Here is a 19,219-nt window from a genome sequence, read left to right as displayed (position 1 = left end):
AGAAAAGCTCACAATCGGATATGAAAAAGGTTTCAAACATTCTGTGGGTCCACAAAACCAGGCTTTCATGCATCGTCTGGAGCAGCTCCAGATTTTAAACCCTATGACATCACAAGTTGGAGATTTCTCTGGTTTCTGTCTTTGAGACAGACCAGCCCGTGTTCACATGTATTAAGCTTTCCAAGGCCATGGAAACAGGTGATGTGTCCCTTTAATTCCTCTCCTGTATAGATGAATTAATGAAATCAATCCATTCTTGCTTTTAGAAGATGCTAAGAAGATAAAAAATACACATATGATCATTATTTGCCATAGTGGGATAGTTCTAGTGATGCATCTCAAACAACACACAGTACTAGGTCCTATAAAGTAAATAAATACAGCCAAATTGAGCTCTTCACATTTTAATCGTGAAAGCATGAAGGCATTCATCACAGAATTACAGCCATTAACAATAATGCACTTGAAATGTAAAACAAAAAACAACTTCAACACAGAAAGAAGATTTTAGAACTACAAACACATGTTTAACAACAACACAAAGTTAACATTTTAGTGAGCTTGGCCATCTTCCTGTCTCACAGGTACAGAGGGAACAGAGGCTCAGATTAGGAGCATGCTACAGGTTGTGCATCTGACGCATGTTTAAGGTGTCTCGCAGCATCAGGTCACGGAGACGCCAAAGTGCATCTGCCATCGTCTTGTGGGCCCCCTTACTCTTCAGCCAGTGGGACGGTAGTCTGCTCTCTTGCTCTTTAGTGAGGCGTACATCTTGCTTTTGCACTGAAAGAACACAAATAAATCATACAAATTATGTTTTCACCATTCTACATTGTTTTATTTATACACTTTGGGGACTAATCAAAGTGATGTTGATATAGGATATTGCGTCATCGCATACAAAAAAATTAAAAGACTACCCTGGATGACTGCTCACATCAGGGGTCACTTGATAGATGTTGGACAAGCAAAACCCAGAAAAAAATAGATCTCTAAGCAACATTATTCAGTGTGACCATCATTTTATGACGACTCGTTCACTTGCAATCGAAAAAGCAAGATTAACCTGAGAGAGCTTGGTCCCATTTGGAAATGGTAGAGGATTCTGCAGTAAGGCCCTCGATGTATCTGAGGTAAGCCTCGGAGTGGAGCAGCCGCTGAGACTTGGCTGGGGGAGACACAAACACCGGGGTGGAGGGCTGCTGGTGCGCAGGTTGTCCCATCTGGCCCTGTCCTGGGTATGGTGGTGGAGCCTGCCCTGAGCCCATCAAACCCATCTAATGAAAATATTACAAGAACTATTATTTTTGGAATTCAAATAGCGTTTCATCTTTATCAATTTCTTGACAAAATTAAGCCCCAGTCTGCAACTGGTGTGTGTGAAAAACATCACAGGTATCACGTGGTGGTGGAACACGGTCTGTTGATTAGGGCTTTAAGCACAAGTTTTGCCATCCAAGCAATAACAGGGAGGAGGCAAGCGGACGGTCGACCTAAAGCCCCCACTTACCAAGGTGCCCCATAAAAGAGCCCCTAAGATCACACATTTCTTTCCTTAAAAAAAAAAAAAATTTTACTTTTTTTTTTTTTACCAATTTAAAACACTCACTACTGTACTCTGTAATGCAAGATTTAATATAATACAGTGGGCAATACATCTGCCATTTTCTTGTACCTCGGTATTCTGGTTGCATTATGCTGTTCCTGCAATGTTGTCTGTCTTCTCAAATGAGGGTATGGGTACCCCTAGAGGTATTTTAGAGTACTGCAGGGGGTGCGTGAGATTTTTGAAAAATGTTAATTAAAAAACTTAAATGTAAATGTAAATTTACATGTATATACCTATTTTGAATGCAACTGCTGTAAACTGTCAACTGCGTCAACAAATGCACCCATGTTAACGTTTGTTCACTTTGTTTCAACCATACAGTCTACAGTTTCAACCGCAAATGTTTTGTCAAGGTGCACTTTCAATAGAGGAACAACGTAGAAAAAAGTGGTTGGAGAAATACTATTTAGGTACAGACCAAAATATTATGCCTTCAAATGCTATTATATACTGACAGCTGTCAGTAAGCAGCAACCATGAGTGCTATTTTGTTAGCAACTGGACTTGTTTTAGTTCCTTGAAGCCATTTGGCCTCTCATCCAAGAAGCTTTTACAGCTCGAACCAGCTGGAAGGGAGCTGCAGGCTTTAAACCCTGTGTAGGTGTGTGCTACAGAGTCGTTAAGGTCACATGTGGACTCTGATGAGTTTCAGAGTGGTTATGGCTACTCGCGAGTCGTTGACCCAAACAGCATTTGTGTGGGTTGTTGGGACTGGACGGGTCCAGGTGTGAGTGGGTGTCAGTCCTTCTGGGGAGGGAACTCAGGAGCACATTGTAAGTGGGTGGTAAGTAGTGTCGTATCACCCACTTACAATGCGCTCCTGGGTTCCCTCAATGATAACTAGTGTCGTATCAGTTGCCAAGAAATAGCACTTATGGTTACCATGACCTGGATGACTGAGAACCTTCATCAACAGTAAACAGCAACATGTATTTAAACTCTGATCTTAAATGCAGTTTTCTGTGATTACAGAGCCTTATACATTACCTGGGATCCATGAATGTTTCCTCCTCCAGGCCCACCTCCCATGCCATTGACACCTGTGGGGAAATTAAACATCAAGACGCTATCATAAAGTGCAGCAGGCAATTTGAATTTGATATTGGTTTGTATTACAAATTTAAAGTCCGTTACTTAAATTGTGCTATTTTAATCTACATACGAACACGTACACAAGCCAATTATGAAGCTTTAATCTAAAACATAAGGGTTTTTTTGGAGTCACTACATTTCTCTAAATGCCATATTACCGACAAGCCTACTAGCAATGAGCAAAACAAATAATCCGCCCCAGTTTAGACTAAACGCTCTCAACTGACTAGTCAACATCCTCTTAAAAACCACAGCCTATTGGTACAGGTAGCCCCTCCAGCAGGTCAGATTGGTAGACAGGAAGCAACTGCATGGCAGGTGGGGTGGCTATGACAGCACTCTTACCAAAGTACAGCATTCCAGGGAACCCAGGCATAACAGGTAGGAGGTGTTGGGGAAAGACAGGCACCCCCGTGTGATGTGGTGGCATGCCAGTCATACTAACCATGCCTTCAACATGGCCCTGTGGGGGCATCATAGCTGACCTATATGCACCCATCATACCTTCTTAGAAGGGACAGTAGTAACACAAGACAGCAACATGCATCAGTCAGACATGCATCAACTACTTGCACTACCAAGCATTCAGAAATATGTTAATATATATGTTTTCCTTTAATCTGCAGATCATTATGATGGACATGGATGGAAATAAATGAAAAATGCACAATGAAAACAATCTGGTGCACATGCACTACTGTCAAGCACTAATTCATTTTTTAAAACCCAATCCTCAAATGGTGTACAGCAACTGTTACACTTCATGTTCTGCATTTAATAGTGCAAAATCATGTGAAGAATAAATTACACAGTACAGCAATCGAGGTATGGGCTTATCAGTTAAGTGAATTGATATTAAAGGCAACATAAATTAAATCACAACACCACAACATCACAAACGTGCTTACATGGGTGAGATAAGGGAACTTAAAATGTGAATACATCTAGCAGTTCAGCTTCTTATCCCAGCCTTCTAGTGTAAACTGGGGATCCATCTGAATCTATGAGGGGTTACCTGACACAGGCGTCATGCTGGGATTTAGCATCCCCATGGGGATTGGGGGAGGCACCACCCCCATCAGTGCCCCTACTGGGGTACCTGCTCTAGGGGACGTCTGATGCTGGGCCCTGTCACGCTCCTGCTGTTCTGCCACTTTAGCTGCTCGCTCTGCAAAACAATCAACACAAGCATGGGGTGTTAGCAGTATATGTTTTGCAATTCTTGACACACAAACATCTGGATGAAGGCCAGAATTTAGGCTCACCTTCATATTCTGCTTTCCTGGAGCTCTCCAGGTTTCTCCACTCGGTCCCAACGAGGCGGCTCAGCTCCCCAAAGGAGAAGTCTGGGTGCTGGGCTTTGATGACCGCTCGCATCTCACTGCTGAACAGGATGTAGCCGCTCATGTTGATCTTCCGCTTTGAGCCCTCCTTCTTTGAAAGGCCCTTTATAGATTTTGGTGTAGACTGCAACCAAACACAAGAGAAGTAATTGCAAAAATAAAATGCTACAAGCCACATAATCAGTTGTTAGTTAGCAGAGGAAATTGGAAATGGTAACTAAAGGCTTTCCAAACTGACCTGCGGAGGAGTGTAAGGCATGATATCCATGTCACTGGACAAGGAAGATTGCATCCGAGGATGAGAGTGGTCCCCTAGCTCACCATCATCATCCCCAAGATCCTCAAGCTCCTCATCAGTCATATCAGCAAACTTGGCCTCCAGTTCCTCAATTTTCCTGTCGAGCAGAGGGGATGGCTCCTTCTGAGGCACTATGAGCTTCCTGTATAAGACAATCAGAAAAATACTGTGCAATGCACCCATCTTTTCAAATTAATCCTTCACATAGGAAGCACTTGCTGCTAAACTTTTAGTGCTTCAATCAAAGAACACAATTTATGGATTTAACTGACCCTACACAGGAGGATAAAATGTTTCTGTATTACGATTAGTGCATGTTTGCTTTGTAACTCTTTCACAAAATTTTTGTATTTGCTTTCCTGCTGCCAAAAGTTACAGCAAAATTAAGGCATATAAACGGTTTTTCACCTAAAATAGTAGATTTCATCCTCCACCACCTTCCCAGAGAGTGAAAAACGCTTGAGACCCTTGAACTTTTTCATCTGCTTCTCACTCTCAATGTAGCGGCTCTCACAGAGCAGAACGTTCTCTTCAGGCACTTCAGTTGGCCGACACGACAGGTAGTCTTTGAAGGACGACACCACACACTTCCCTTTAAAACAAGAAAACTTGCTCAGTCATTGCATCAAATGATTCATATCAGCTACACACATTAAACTTTATACACTGCAGTATTTGTGAAAATAAAGTCTGGTCTACAATATATTGTGTGTAATATGCATAAAAAGGGAAGGTACCTATGATGCAGGTCATGGGGCAAGTCTCCTCAAGGTTGCTGAGGAACACTTCCTTCTTGTAGAACATTTTAGTGGGCTCATGCTCTGTTTCCTCTGGATGGATGAAGATTGGACCAAAGAAGTAGCCTGCTCCATCTCGCATCCACATTTTCTCAATCCTGTTCAGTATATATATCAGAAAAATAAGCTGCATTTGACACATCAGAAATCAGAGAACACTTGTTTACTCACAAACACACTACCAACACACTTTCATGCTATTCCTACCATCCCATAATATAGAGCTCCTGTGTCCGTGATTGAAAGGGAAGGAGATGACCCATGTGTCCCATATTCAGTTGAAAAGAAATGCATTTACTCTACCTGCCGACTCGATGGCGCACTAGTCCATGTGAAGCAATGTAAACACAGTCTCCCACTTTCAGCCACAGGTTGTTGTAGCAGAGCTGCTCGTAGTACTGACAACCTGGCTCCCCATTGCTCATATCCATTGCAACATCCTCCCTCTCCTGCAGACACAAATTCTTTTTCAGATAATGGTGTGTATTATTTTACGTTTATTCTGTCATTTAAAAAAAAAAAAAAAAAAGGCATTTACCTTGTCTACAACACCATCTGTCATTTTGATTTCTTCCACAACCTCTGGGGGTTTCTCCTCTTGTTTGGGAGCAAACATGGACGCCACACGGACAACGGGTAGCGGGACCTCTCTTGGAACAAACCTCACAGAGCTCAAGGGCATGGTCCACATCTTGATCTTCTTGAAGGACTTGGACTTGGCAGAGTAGCGCGACTCACAGACATAGACATCCTCGGCTCTGAAGCCTTCTGGGTGAAGTTTGAAGTACTCCTAAAATAAGACACACCATAAATACCTGATCAATACAAATTGATGTTCCAAAACAAAACCTACACCTAACAAAGTTAAAGAAAAAAGACAAGCACTTACCTTCACAAACATGACCACACATTTGCCCAGAATCTTGCTGATGGGAGCTTTGTTGTAATAGTCGCTCTTAAAAACTTCCTTCTCCAAGAACTTCCTTGTGGCGAGATGAAAGGTTTCATTTGGCCTGTAGAACCAGCAGCCATACAGCCATTTCTCACCTGCATTTAATAAAGTTTAGAAAAAGATTTCAAAAGATGTCTTACAGAACTGTAGCAGAAATATCAACATGTCTTTATTGAGTTATTGTTTGATTAGTGCGATAATGAGACTGACCGGTGTCGTCTTGCCAAAGGCGTTCAATGTAGATGATATGAGGCTGCAGGTTTGGCTCTGCAGGCTCCACATATACATAGTCTCCCACATGGTACATACTGTCTTTGAAGCTGCAATCCTGACTGTATGTGCGTTGCAGGCTCGACTGCCATGATCCGCCAACAGAGTCCTCTCTTTTCTCAGCTTCTAGGAATTTACAAGTGACTCAGTACAACAATGCCACAGTATATGCTGAGACAGAACTTGTATATAATGTGATCTCTAAAATAATCAAATCAAAAATACCCCTTTTTTCCTCTTCCCTCTTGATTTTGTCCTCCTCAAACTCCTTGGGGAGCTTCTCTTTCTTCTCCTTTTCTACATCACTGTGCAAATGTTTGGAGGTGTAGCTGAGAGCAGGAGACATCAAGATCTCTCCGTTCTTGCAAAGCTCATCTCTGATCCGGATGAAGAACTGCTGCAACTCCACAGCATCCTCAAAGATCTCGGAATCTGTCCTGTAAAATACATATGGTGTATCAAACTTTGAGATTTCTTCAAAATAATCTAAAATAATCTTACAACATCAATGCAGTAAAAGATGATAAGACAACTGATATGATTCTGTATAGGATGGTCAACAGCACCTCACCTATTCAATCTTCTGGCCTTTTCCAGAACTTCAAACATGTGGTCCTGAAACACATCCAGCCTCTTATAACGCCCTCGATCTACATTGGTCCTAATGATCTCAAAGTTGAGCGCAGGCTTCTCGGGATTTGCAGGATCAAGCGCAGGAATCTCTGCCAGTGAATCACTGTAGCAACGGCCCTCGTCATCTTGGTGACCGAGCACAGACACAAAGAGGCTGCGGATAAGTTCCTGGATGAGGCGAGGCACGTCAGGCACATGGGCGTCATCTCCTCCCTCCAGGTCACGCCTCGTCTCCAACAGCACCCTGTGCAGCACAAGGGCATCACGGTAAATCAGAGACTCAGGCTCGTTGTAGGTGCAGGCATTGTTGAACATGAGCACCAAGTCCTCCACTAGGGCATCCACATCCTGATACTTATTAGCCAACATGTGGCTCTTTATCTTCTCCATGTCCACAGGTTTCTTGATGGCAATGTAGTAGTCGGGCAGCTCGGCACGAGATGGCAGCCGCAAGAAAATTGTGCTGAGGCGACGGCCCCGCTTATCAGTGAAGTTCTTGACAGCCTCATAAAGTTCATTGAGTTTCTGCTGTAAAGGTGTTAAGTACTTGGACTTCTTCAGAGTAAGGCTGTTCTTTCCTGCAATCAAATAAAGTTCCTGTGTTAATGACAACCAATCTTTCAACAGCTTGACACGTAACAAACTCACACATTTGCTTTGATGTGATTCAGTGAAGTGAAGTAAATCTGGCTGACTAAAGGCCTTTATGTACAGGGGGTGTGAGGATTGCGAAATACTCACCTGTGAATTTTTCTTTAAAAAACTTTTCGCACAGGCAACAATGCAAATTTGCTACAGTCGCAAAACTGATTCAATAAAAGGTTCAAACAGATTTGCCAGCAGCAATGCAAATTTGGGACAACTACCAGGATCCTATGAACCTGAACCTGTCTGGCAGTCTGTCTGAGGTTAAGTTGTCATATATATAGACTAAGAAACTGTAAGCTATTTTATTAAGTTTTGTTTATGCAAAATGATCTGAGTGAATGTAAGATCCATCCAGTAGACAGTTATGTAGTGTATATGTCTCAGGCTTTTATTGTGAAGAGTAAGAACAGAGGGAGAGGATCTGGTACACACTACCTTTGTCAAGGTTGAAAGGAGTAATAAAGTTGACCGTCTTGGCCCTGACTATGAAGCCTCCATGTCTTTCAGTTAATCCTAATCCTCATAAATAGGCACAATGTGGTGGGTTGATGCCTTTATTCACAGTGAGAAAGCTGACAAAAATCAATCTTTTTCAAGAAAAGAGTCATGTTGCATTTTCACTGTCTAATATTCACTTTCTGTGTGGAAGTGCTGATGACATAATTAACAGTTGGGGAAAAAAATTGACGTGCAAATTAATTACATGTCAAAACGCCTACAGTGACTTACTTATTTTCAATTTTGGGGACATCATGTCATCATCATCTGTCACTGGCCCGAGATCTCTGCGTCTGTCTTTCAAAATCTTCTCTAGGATGTCAGCATCATTGTAGACCTGAAAAACAACAAAGAAGTTTATCATGAGGCCCTCCTGCTTCCTGGATAAAACTTTCCTCAGGCCGAGTTTGACTTACAGTTAATTAGACGCAAATAAAACACAGATCTTACCTGAGAGCCCTCTTCATTGTAGTGTCGAGCGTTGCGGAACATCAGCTTCATTTCTTCCATCATTTGGTCTTCAGTCAAGTACTTGTCAGAGCGGATGTTGTGCTCAATGGTCCTGAGGTCCATCGGTTCCAGGATGACTTTGTAATAGTCGGGATAGTCCTTCTTCGAAGGCTTCACCATGAAGAGGTCACACAGTCTCCGACCAGTGCCAGCTTCTCGAGCCTCAGCGACAGAAGCAAAGAGAGCTTTCATTCGGTTTTTCTTTGTGTTCTTCTTGTGACTGCAAATAAAATGCAGATCAACTGTCACTCTGCCTTCACACACAAAACAAGTAGCTACAGAGAGGTGAGTGATTTAATGTGACAAAGTGCAAACCTTTTTCTTTTTGTGCTGCTGGTGTCAGATGTGGCAGAGGAGAGCATGCTGTCTCCATCATCATCATCTCTTTGTAAAAGCTCCTTCCTCTTCATCTGCACAGAAAATATGTGATATATACATCACATGGCTATAATAATACCTCTTTAAAATACAACAAAGTTGCCGAGATATGTCTGTTGGGACAGACCTGCTGAATGTGTTGGAGTTTGAGCGCACGCTTGTAGATGGAGGAGTGAGGAACATTGTAGCGTTTGGCATTCTCAAACATCCGCATCAGATCAGAGTCGACATGCTCAACACTCTCATATTCATTGTTCTTCATCTTGTTCCTGTGGGGAATTACGGGCTCTCACATTTGGGAAGGAGGGCACAGAAATACTGTACTGTACACTGAGTGTGTGTGATGCCGTAGGGGTAGAAAATAAAAAGGGAGAATGTTGGTGAAATAAAACAAATCAGTGATGAAAACATGAATTAGAAAAGAGTGCAGTAGAATGTGTTTAGATCCAAGAAATGTCCAACATTTTTTTTGCCTAGAAAGGTTGTATAAAAAGACAAATTTTATAAATTGCAAATAATCTTTTCCACTACAGTTGTAATGCTTTTATTGAACAAACTCCTTGAAGTGTGCGAGACATATTCATTTTTTCTGGTAAATGTGTCATCCGACACTGAATTCACAGAATCTAAAAAGACACTTTAAACTATGTGTTAAAAAATACTATTTTTTTTTTCATTTCTAAGAACATCATAAAAGGTAAGCTAAAAAAAATTTCTAGATAGATAAACAGATCTATATTTACATACAAATTATTTTTAAAAAATCACACATGACATTAAAAATTATCATATATTAAATCAAATTAAAATAATTATAAATTAAATTTAAATGAATAATAAATTAATTAAATTTAATTACCTATATTTGTAAAGCACTTTGTACCTATATTATTATATTATTATTATTATTATTATTATTATTATTATTATTAAATGAAATAGAGATCTTTTTGGACTTAAACCCCCAAATGACTATAGAGGCCTCAGAGACAATTTTTACCAATGGGCTTTTGACTTTTAATGAACTTTTAGAAGGAATTAAATGAAAAAAAAAAAAAGAAAAGACACACAAAAGCCCCATCAAAACAGGGTTAGATGATATGGAGAAAATCATATATCATGAAATCTTTGACCAAATAGCTCAATATCAATATTGCTACATTATCTGGATATAATGATTAAAGTGGGTAAATACAAATAATAGAACGGCTATAATAGCCCAGTAAGATCAGAAAATGATCTCACTTTACTGTAATGCAGCCTTTAAAACCAGGAAAGGACAACACTTATGGTATTATGATAGCCAAAATCTAAGACAATATCTGATCCCATACAACCATATGAATATTATTTTGATATACTGCCTAGCCCTATTTCCAAACATACTAAACAACTACTGATGATTGAAAAAATGAACACAAATGTCAATACTGTTGAGTATTAAATCTGTCAGTCCTTGTGGACACAAACAAATGAAATGACACACAGAGTTAGATGAGTGCTTGTTCTGTCATACTTGATCTGATGGAGGCAGATGGGTTGGCTGATCTGGTGGTAGTAGTCAGGGTAGTCCTTCCTGGAGGGCAGCTGCAGGAAAGGCTCAGAGATCAGCTGGCCCTGGCTGTTCCTGGCACCCCGCACAGCTTCATACAGCTGGAAGATGGGATTACTCATGTCCATGTTAGAGGTCATGCTCTCTGCCTCAGACTCCCCCTCATCATAGTGAACCGAGCCTGACAAATACAGACAAAGTTGAAGAAATGATAACCAACCTATCAAGTACAACAATTCATTATATGGAGTGTCTTTGTGTTTGATGACCGTAAAATAATGAGGTAAAGATGTACCAGAGAGAATGCCTTCCTCATCACTTTCAAACTGAAGAGCCATGGTGATAGCTGAGAGACGGTCTCCCTGGGCAGACCTTCTATTTCTTCAGAAGAGCAACAGAGAGTTAAAATCATGACTTAACTCAACATTCTTCCAAGTGTTGTCTCCGATTTACCTGATACGAATGCTAGACTTGATTGGTTCTCCATGCTCCATCTCAGACTTCTTTTGTGCAAATATCTTTTTGATGGTGTTTGCATCCTAGAAACACATGAGAAGGTCATAGATATTCATGTCAAACATAGCTAATGACATCCAGCATGTGTCATATTCTCAGTTAGGCACTCACCTTAAACACTTGTGAACCAGGCTCATTATAGGTTTTGGCATTCTTGACCAGCAACTCTATATCTTTAGCCATGGTACTGATACTCCTGTAGTGGTTCAACTAAAAGCAAGCACATTTATTTGATTTTGTAATATAATATAACATAACATATATTCATTTATTGTAGCAATAGCATACCTGAATCTTTTGTGCGATGATTTTCAGATCAATTGGTTCCTTAATGATGGCATAATAATCCGGGTATTGCTGAGTAAAAAAAGCAAAACTACACATCAAAGCCAAGTTACTCATTTTACTGATAACATGTCATACTCAAAGGTGCTAGTACCATTTTAGAGGGAAGCTTCTGGAATAGCTCGCTGACAAGTCGGCCGGTGGGCTCGGTGTAAGACACCACAGCATCAAGGAGTTGTTCGAGGACTTCTTTCAAGCACGTAGGTGCACTCTGTCATACACAAGTCATCACACAGCTTAGGTAAGGAAATATCGTATTGTCCTCAGTGATATATTATATACTGTATACATACACTTCACCTACACTGAAAAACAAAAGGTCTACTATAGTAACCATAACATCTTGTTTATACATATTATTAGATATAATTTTCCTTAAAATAACTGAAAATGTATCCGTCGATAGTAAATTTGCGACTTTACTTTTTCAGATTCTTGATACAACCAACAGTAACCAGAAGCACCCGAGCTGCATAATGTTCCCTTAAAATCAATCCCTTATATAAAACATAATATAATAAATATCTGAACTCATTAAAGCAATACAAATCATGTATTTATAAGGCAACATAGTTGTTAATGTAGCTGAGAAATATTACAATGAACACTGTCACAATGATATGGTAAGTCTGCATGATGGAAAACATCAATTATTTATCCATTTCTATGCAAATTAATGCAGCAACATGCTCAAAATTCTTCATATCACTTCACATCGAGGTAAATGTGTTCATATAAAGGTTCAAAACACCAAAAGAGTGGGCACTTTTGTGAACTGTTTCAACAGATTAGTGACATTTATTCTAACCTAAAGATAAATATTATTAGCGGTATCAGTTATCAGCAATGTCTGTGAGTATCACCTCATCTTCAGTGGATCCCCCCGGATTGTCTTGTGCATCGTACCCATCGTCATCATCATCATCATATTCGCCTCTCTGTACAAATTCATTCTTGGTTCGCAGGTAAAGGTCCCACAGTTTACAGGCTGCTCTATATTCAGGACTGTCAGACTAGACAGACACAAGTAATACATAATTCATGCAGGCCTGAGAAATCAAACTTATACATATTTGTAGTTTTTTTTTTGTTTGTTTTTTTACCTTGTAATATGTTTTTGCATTGTTGAATAATAGCTGAAAGTCACTGGTGAGTTGTTCAACATCATCATACTCCTCCATCTTTAATTTCTGCTGGATCTTCATCATGTCAATGGGCTGAGACACCACATGGTAATAGTCTGGTTGATTCCTGTAAGAAACGGGTACATTTTGCATCTAATGTATGTGTTAAATTACTTGACAGATATTAGAGAAATTTGAGGACTTAATTATGTATCTAATGACCGTTCATCCCTTTCCACACCTTCGTTTGGGGGCTCTGATGAACAGCTCGCACAACATCCTGCCCTGATCATCCTTGTAATCTCTGATTGTGTTGTACAGTTCATGACATACAGCAATCTGCAAAGCAAAGGATTAAACGCTGAAAAATACCCACATTCTATCTCGTATCAACGGCTTAATCTGTGTTAGTAGAATTCTCACTGTGTGTTAAAAAAAAAACGGAAACATAAATTTGTAAAATTACAGGATCCACAGTTGGAATGTTTGAGGTCCTTCTCCTCTTTCTCCCAATAGAGGACACTAACGATGAAGTCTGGCTATCGTCAAAATCTCCTCCACTCACACTGCTTGACGGAGATGTCGCCCTTCTCCTTTTCAAGGCCATGGCGAACCCCTGAGGTAAAGAGCCAGGAAAGTAAAGTTTCACTGCATGGAGAAAATCTTACCGTTGAGAAATGAACATAACATACTCAGTTTCCAAACAGCATCTAAACAGGGAATAAACTAGAGACTGAGAGACAAATCTCAGAGAGGGACACTGGCTGGGCTCTGCAGCAGTTAGTAACATCTGCTGATAGCGTTGACATCCATGCCACATAATATAGAATAGGGCTTCATTATCAATAAATCTGGCGATTATTCTTTCGAATAATTGATTGTTTGGTATATAAAATGCCCCAAAAAAGTAAAAACTGTTCATTCCAGTTGTTGAAAAGTCCAACATGATGTCTAGAAGAGGATATAGACACAAACACTTAACCAGAAACGGAGCAGATGGATTCACAAGCTCCTTAAATGATGCTATTGACAGGGTTGCTTTTCTTTAGATATACATACAGTATGTATATCTGTATTAGTGTTGAACCTATTATTCTCTATAGGCATTAAGCTTTGTTGATCATTGTCCTTATATGTATTTGGAGTATGCTGCTTTTGAATATATTTTTACCTTCTCCTTATTACCTTACCTTATTATTGTCTCCTAATGAACATGGACTTTACCTTCTTTATACATTTTGAATAGATTGGTTCAATATTTCTTTAAGGGATCTACAATTTATTATATTTGTTTCTTTTTGTTCTCTCTTTATGGTTTAAATTGGTACCTATGTAATTTGTATTTATTTACTGTATGTATTTTTATATGTTTAATTATTTACAGAGGTTTACACTGGGCTGCAGTGTGAAAAGGTGTAGCCTAACCAGGTGTTTCCCTTTGCCAGGGCCTGCTCCTCCACCAGCTGATGTTCATCTGACTTATTACAATCATGGTTAGATAGTGATATTGCACCCCTTTCTTTGTCAGGCCCCAAAATAGGCCCTGTGTGGCTGAAACATGTTGGCTTAATTTTATCTGTTCCACCATGAACAAGCCTTTATAATAACGCTTTTTGTTAAGAGGAGTGTCTGGATTTTAGCCCCTTTTTTCAGCTTTGAAGTCTTCATATGTTGTGTTTTGTCCAAAACACATAGACATTCAGTGAAACATGTTATTAAACAGACATGCCGGAAATCTCCATGTGAGGCTGAAAACATATTTTTTGCATGACATGTAGTCTCTCTTACCTACACAGATTCTGTATTTTATGTGGATATGGTCATGCTCAAAGGTTTAAGCTAGGGGTCGACAGATTATCAGCCTGGCATTTTGACGATTATCTAAATTGGAATTTTATTTTAATGATCACTGATAAAATTTATTAATGAAAAGGTGCAAAGAAAGTGTCAACTCAGCAGGAACCTTTACTTTGTAAAACCTCAGGAGGCTATTTTTATCTATTCATTTATTTAAATTTTCACTTGATTTTATTAAAAAATTTTATTAAATTGATTTTATTTAAAAAAGAAAAAGTTGCTGGAAACTTGCTGTATATGATTTTTAAAATTTACGGTTTTTATTTAACATTTGATAAAGGCATTCATGTTGGAGGTTGTATGTTTCAAATTCTAAATATTGACAGAAAGACTTTCAATTTTATTGTAAATGCAAATCAGTTTCAAATACTAGTTATTGGTCTCATTAACTACTAATAATCGGTATCCGTATAGGCCCTGAAAAACCAATATCGGTTGACCCCTAGGTGCTGAAGTAACTTTACAAATCTTGAAATCTTTTATAGTTAATATTTTACTCTGTCAGCACATGTACCAGTATTATTACTCACATTCTGTGTATATAAAGCAGAGCCCAATGACCTATGGGTGGGAAACACCCACATGTCATCCCTGATGAGTAAGGTCATGTCACCCCAAATAACCTTTGACCTCTACTTAAATGCTTAACTCAAAACCAAAGGACATGCCTGTTGAATTTTGATAAATCCTGCTATCACACAGCAACTGAAATAATCAATTCAGTGTTTTAGGGGTTTTTTTTCCAACAGGCCCTCTGGTCTCTCGGTAGCTCTTTATTTTCGGATTATAAAATATGACAACCACACCAGCTCATCAATATCACCTGTGCTGACACGTCCAGCTACAGACACCTATGATGCTGGCATGTCTGGAGCTCTCACTCTACATAACATGTTAACCGCCCTCTCTAATGTCATCTAGCTAGCTGCGTGCAGACCGCAGCCCGGTGTGCTCACATCGGCAGTAATAAGCTAGCACAGAGGACAGCAGCTGTCCACCTACCTGTCCCTCAGCGCGGACAGGTAACTGACCACAGGGCAGCTAACGTTAGCCACAGTTAACGGTTAGCTTTTAACATCCTCTAGTTAGACGCGAGACAAAGGCATCACTGTGACAACGTCTAATGTTACAAAGCAAACCGCTGAGTGAAGCGACGACACGCGATGGAAAATATTTCACTTTAACCATTTGACATAGTTGCGTGCTTACCTTCTGGGAGCGCGTTACTAGACTCCCAAAATCTTTAATAATCAAGAAAGCCAATCACTTATCGATTTTAGACCGAGAGGCACAAGTGTAAAGGTGGCCACAATGTAACGGCTACTTCCGTTTCTGTACCTTCAGAATAAAAGTGTATATATTTTATTCGTATTTAAAAGTGCGTTTTACAATATTTTTAAGATTATTTCCTCTCTTATTGCTTTTATATGGGATTTTCTAAAAACAAATACAGGTTGAATACTTTGACAACTTTAATATTTAGAAACTATATCCACTGCACAAAACAAACAAACAAAATGAATAAATTACGACGTTGTTTATAGCGAAGCCAGCGCAACGGAGTTCCTGTTAGTTGAATTTAACTTTACTCATCGCCATTAAACGTCTTCTTTGGGCCGAGCAAAACCACCTCAGCTCCCGAACCTACATCAAAACTACAAGATCAGCTACCTCAAGTATAACCCCTGGCAAAAAAATTATGGAATCACCAGTCTTGGAGGATGTTCATTCAGTTGTTTAATTTTGTAGAAAAAAAGCAGATCACAGACATGCCACAAAACTAAAGTCATCTAAAATGGCAACTTTCTGGCTTTAAGAAACACTAAAAGAAATCAAGAAAAAAAAATTGTGATAGCCAATAACAATTGCTTTTTTAGATCAAGCAGAGGTTAAAAAATATACAATCACTCAATTCTGAGGAAAACTCAGAATTGAGTGATTACTACAACACACCACTAGTACTTTGTTGCACCACCTCTGGCTTTTATAACAGCTTGCAGTCTCTGAGGCATGGACTTAACGCGTTACAAACAGTGCTCTTCATCAATCTGACTCCAACTTTCTCTGATTGCTGTTGCCAGATCAGCTTTGCAGGTTGGAGCCTTGTCATGGACCATTTTCCTCAATTTCCACCACAGGTTTTCAACTGGACTGAGATCTTGACTATTTGCACTATTTTCTGTTTTCAAGAGATATTGCTTTAAGTTTTGTGTCTTGACGCTTTGATGTCTTTCTTGGTCTACCAGTATGCTTCCCTTTCACAACCTTCCCATGTTGTTTGTACTTGGTCCATATTTTAGACACAGCTGACTGTGAACAACTAACATCTTTTGCCACATTCCATGATGATTTATCTTATTTAAGAAGTTTGATAATCCTCTACTTTGTTTTAATTGACATCTCTCGTGTTGGAGCCATGATTCATGTCAATCCACTTGATGCAACAGCTCTCCAAGGTGTGAGCACTCCTTTTTAGCTGCAGACTAATGAGGAGATTTAATCTGATGCAGGTGTTAGTTTTGGAAATGGAAATTTACAGGGTGATTCCATGATTTTTTCCTCAGAATTGAGTGATTCCATATTTTTTCCTTCTGCTTGATGTAAAAAAGCAATTGTTATTGACTACCACATTTTTTTTTCTTGATTTCTTTTAGTGTTTCTTAAAGCCAGAAAGTTGCCATTTTAAATGACTTTAGTTTTGTGGCATGTCTGTGATCTGCTTTTTTTCCACAAAATTCAACAACTGAATGAACAACCTCCAAGACTGGTGATTCCATAATTTCTGCCAGGGGTTATAGTCATTTTAACAGACATGAATCCTGTTTGAAATCACTTGCTTTTAAAAATGACCACAAAAGCACTTAGTCAGTTTGGCTCTTACTGATATCTTAAATTGATTAGAGTTGAAGTATTCAAGCCACACATGTAAAGTTAGCATAACAACAATACCATGTTTTTTGTTTATTTGTTTGTTTTTTTCGCAAGGGGTCACAAGCCAAGAAGGTTGAAAACCATTATTCACACACTCAAACATGTAACCACTTGATGGCAATAATTCTCATTCTTGCTTTATGAGTAGATTCAATAAGATGACTTTAATAAATGGGCAAATGTACCACCATGATCACTTGTCAAGTGGCCAAAAATATTAATGGCTCCAAAGTGTTCACAATAATTAAAATACATTTTCTTTCATTCTCTTGACACACGAGGATTCATGATTGCCACTCCTACAATCTTGTGCAGGTTATACCACATTTTTGAGATATGACTAATTGTTGTCCAATAGCCTATCAATTCAAACAAAAATAGCCTTGCATGTAGTGTATCAACAAGTGTCACAACATCACAATAAACAGGCAAGAGAAGAATTATCTGTAGTGCTATCTAACATCAGGGAAATGGCAGATAAAAACTAGGGATACTACTGATCAAAAGGAATTATTTTCAATGGAAAGTTAATAATGTCCAGATTTACTCAATTTGATGATGTGTTTAAGAAGCTCGGGAGGCAGAAGTCAAAACTCACAATGGAAACAGAGAGGAACAAGAAGAACAATTAAGATTAAAAACACAAAACTTAAAGTAAATAAGTAACTGAGGCAAAAAAAAGACAACTCATAGCAGCCTCACAGCAGCCTGCTGACAATCTTTCCCCTGAGTCAATGCCCAGGTGGCCCTGATAAACCCTCCTAGCCCCACACTAATTGGACTCACCCACTGCATGGGGGTAGGGTAAACCCAAAAAGGGGAAATATCTCTTAAACCTATTCTAACAGACCAACATCACTACATCTTTGTCTCTTGGATGATTTATGCTCCCAAGTCCTCTGTTTGTCAGTTACCAGTGTCTGATCCCACAGAGGACCAGACTGCTGAGCTCTCCTCAGCCCAGGCTGCCAGCAGTCACAATGACCCTGGTGAACAAAGGGCAAAAACATTTCTGTCATCAATAAACCAGGTTAAAACAAAAACCCTATGAAAACCCTCATTTGTATTTCATTGGTAAAAGTGAAGATTAAATTCATATTGACAGCTTCATTCTGACTGACAAGGCACAGGTGGACTAATCAAATCCATATTTGACCTCTTGATTGTTTACAACCTTTACCGGTGCTGTCTCAGTGCTGTGGTTAGCCTGAAAGTGAGACAGGTATTTTTCAAATCTGTTGTGGCAGTTTATGAAATCATTTAACTGATTAAAAGCAAGCTTCTCTAAAATGTTGCTTTATAATTGCAGATTGGAAACTGGTCTGTCGTTACTAAGAGGCAAGGGATCTAATAAGTTTCACTTCAGAAGGGGCTTAACCATGGCGGTCTTAAAAGCAATGTGGACACTCATCTAAAGTAAACAGTTTGCAATATTAAGAACATCATCTAAAAAAGCTACATACTGTTTTACAAAATGATGAAGGAATGGGATCTAAAAAGCAGGTTGCTGGTTTTAATATTAAAACAACCTTATAGCAACTCAGCATCAACCAGGACAAACTTCTCTTGTGTTTCCTCACAAAAAAACAAAGCTTCTGGAGTGTTAAAATTTATAAGTGGAGATTGACATACATTTGATCTGATAAGCTCTATTTTATAACCGAAGTGAGCTGCAAAGTTTTCATGTTTGTAGTTAGCTGACATACTGCTAGACTTCATAAAAAAAAAGGGTTAATACAAAATCAATAGCTGCAAAGAGGGTTTTGGGGTTATCATTTATCAGCTTTGAGAAGTGTGCATGTCTTGCTTTATTGTAGTGTATTGTATTCTGGTATACATTGAGAGTATCTATATAGACGTGCTATA

At 39.2% G+C, this 19,219-nt stretch overlaps 1 protein-coding gene across 3 annotated transcripts; it reads right to left on the bottom strand.

The window, feature by feature from the left end:
* Positions 1-388: 388 nt before the first annotated feature.
* On the bottom strand, positions 389-15,711 carry pbrm1 (polybromo 1). 3 transcript variants are annotated; one of them, XM_042504387.1, is made up of 30 exons: positions 15,632-15,711; positions 13,032-13,181; positions 12,807-12,904; positions 12,545-12,692; positions 12,305-12,454; positions 11,536-11,652; positions 11,385-11,453; positions 11,208-11,306; positions 11,034-11,119; positions 10,876-10,961; positions 10,545-10,761; positions 9,156-9,297; positions 8,966-9,060; positions 8,591-8,870; positions 8,372-8,477; positions 6,933-7,572; positions 6,587-6,798; positions 6,302-6,487; positions 6,029-6,186; positions 5,678-5,929; positions 5,443-5,603; positions 5,080-5,237; positions 4,751-4,934; positions 4,283-4,484; positions 3,967-4,168; positions 3,717-3,869; positions 3,047-3,208; positions 2,597-2,649; positions 1,067-1,277; positions 389-783 (listed from the first exon to the last, which is right to left on the bottom strand). In XM_042504387.1, the coding sequence occupies exons 2-30, from the start codon at positions 13,170-13,172 to the stop codon at positions 620-622; spliced, it is 4,932 nt and encodes a 1,643-aa protein (XP_042360321.1). In that variant the 5' UTR covers positions 13,173-13,181; positions 15,632-15,711; the 3' UTR covers positions 389-619. The 3 variants fall into 3 exon arrangements, with proteins under 3 accessions (XP_042360321.1, XP_042360338.1, XP_042360329.1); XM_042504404.1 differs by having other exon boundaries at positions 5,443-5,588; XM_042504395.1 differs by having other exon boundaries at positions 10,876-10,955.
* Positions 15,712-19,219: the final 3,508 nt, after the last annotated feature.

The sequence above is a fragment of the Plectropomus leopardus genome, chromosome 2 (assembly GCF_008729295.1).
Source record: "Plectropomus leopardus isolate mb chromosome 2, YSFRI_Pleo_2.0, whole genome shotgun sequence".
Classification (NCBI taxonomy): Eukaryota; Metazoa; Chordata; class Actinopteri; order Perciformes; family Serranidae; genus Plectropomus; species Plectropomus leopardus.
The sequence above is the reverse complement of the archived record's forward strand: the minus strand, read 5'-3'. Positions and strand labels throughout refer to the sequence as shown.

Bases quoted from the DNA above. Each gene is read 5' to 3' on its own strand.
- pbrm1 (XM_042504387.1), bottom strand. From the start codon at position 13,172: ATGGCCTTGAAAAGGAGAAGGGCGACATCTCCGTCAAGCAGTGTGAGT. The intron at 12,455-12,544 runs GTAAAAAAACAA...GTGTCTGTCTAG, and splicing joins ATGCAAAAACATATTACAAG to TCTGACAGTCCTGAATATAG. The intron at 784-1,066 runs GTTAATCTTGCT...GTGTTCTTTCAG, and splicing joins ATGGGACCAAGCTCTCTCAG to TGCAAAAGCAAGATGTACGC.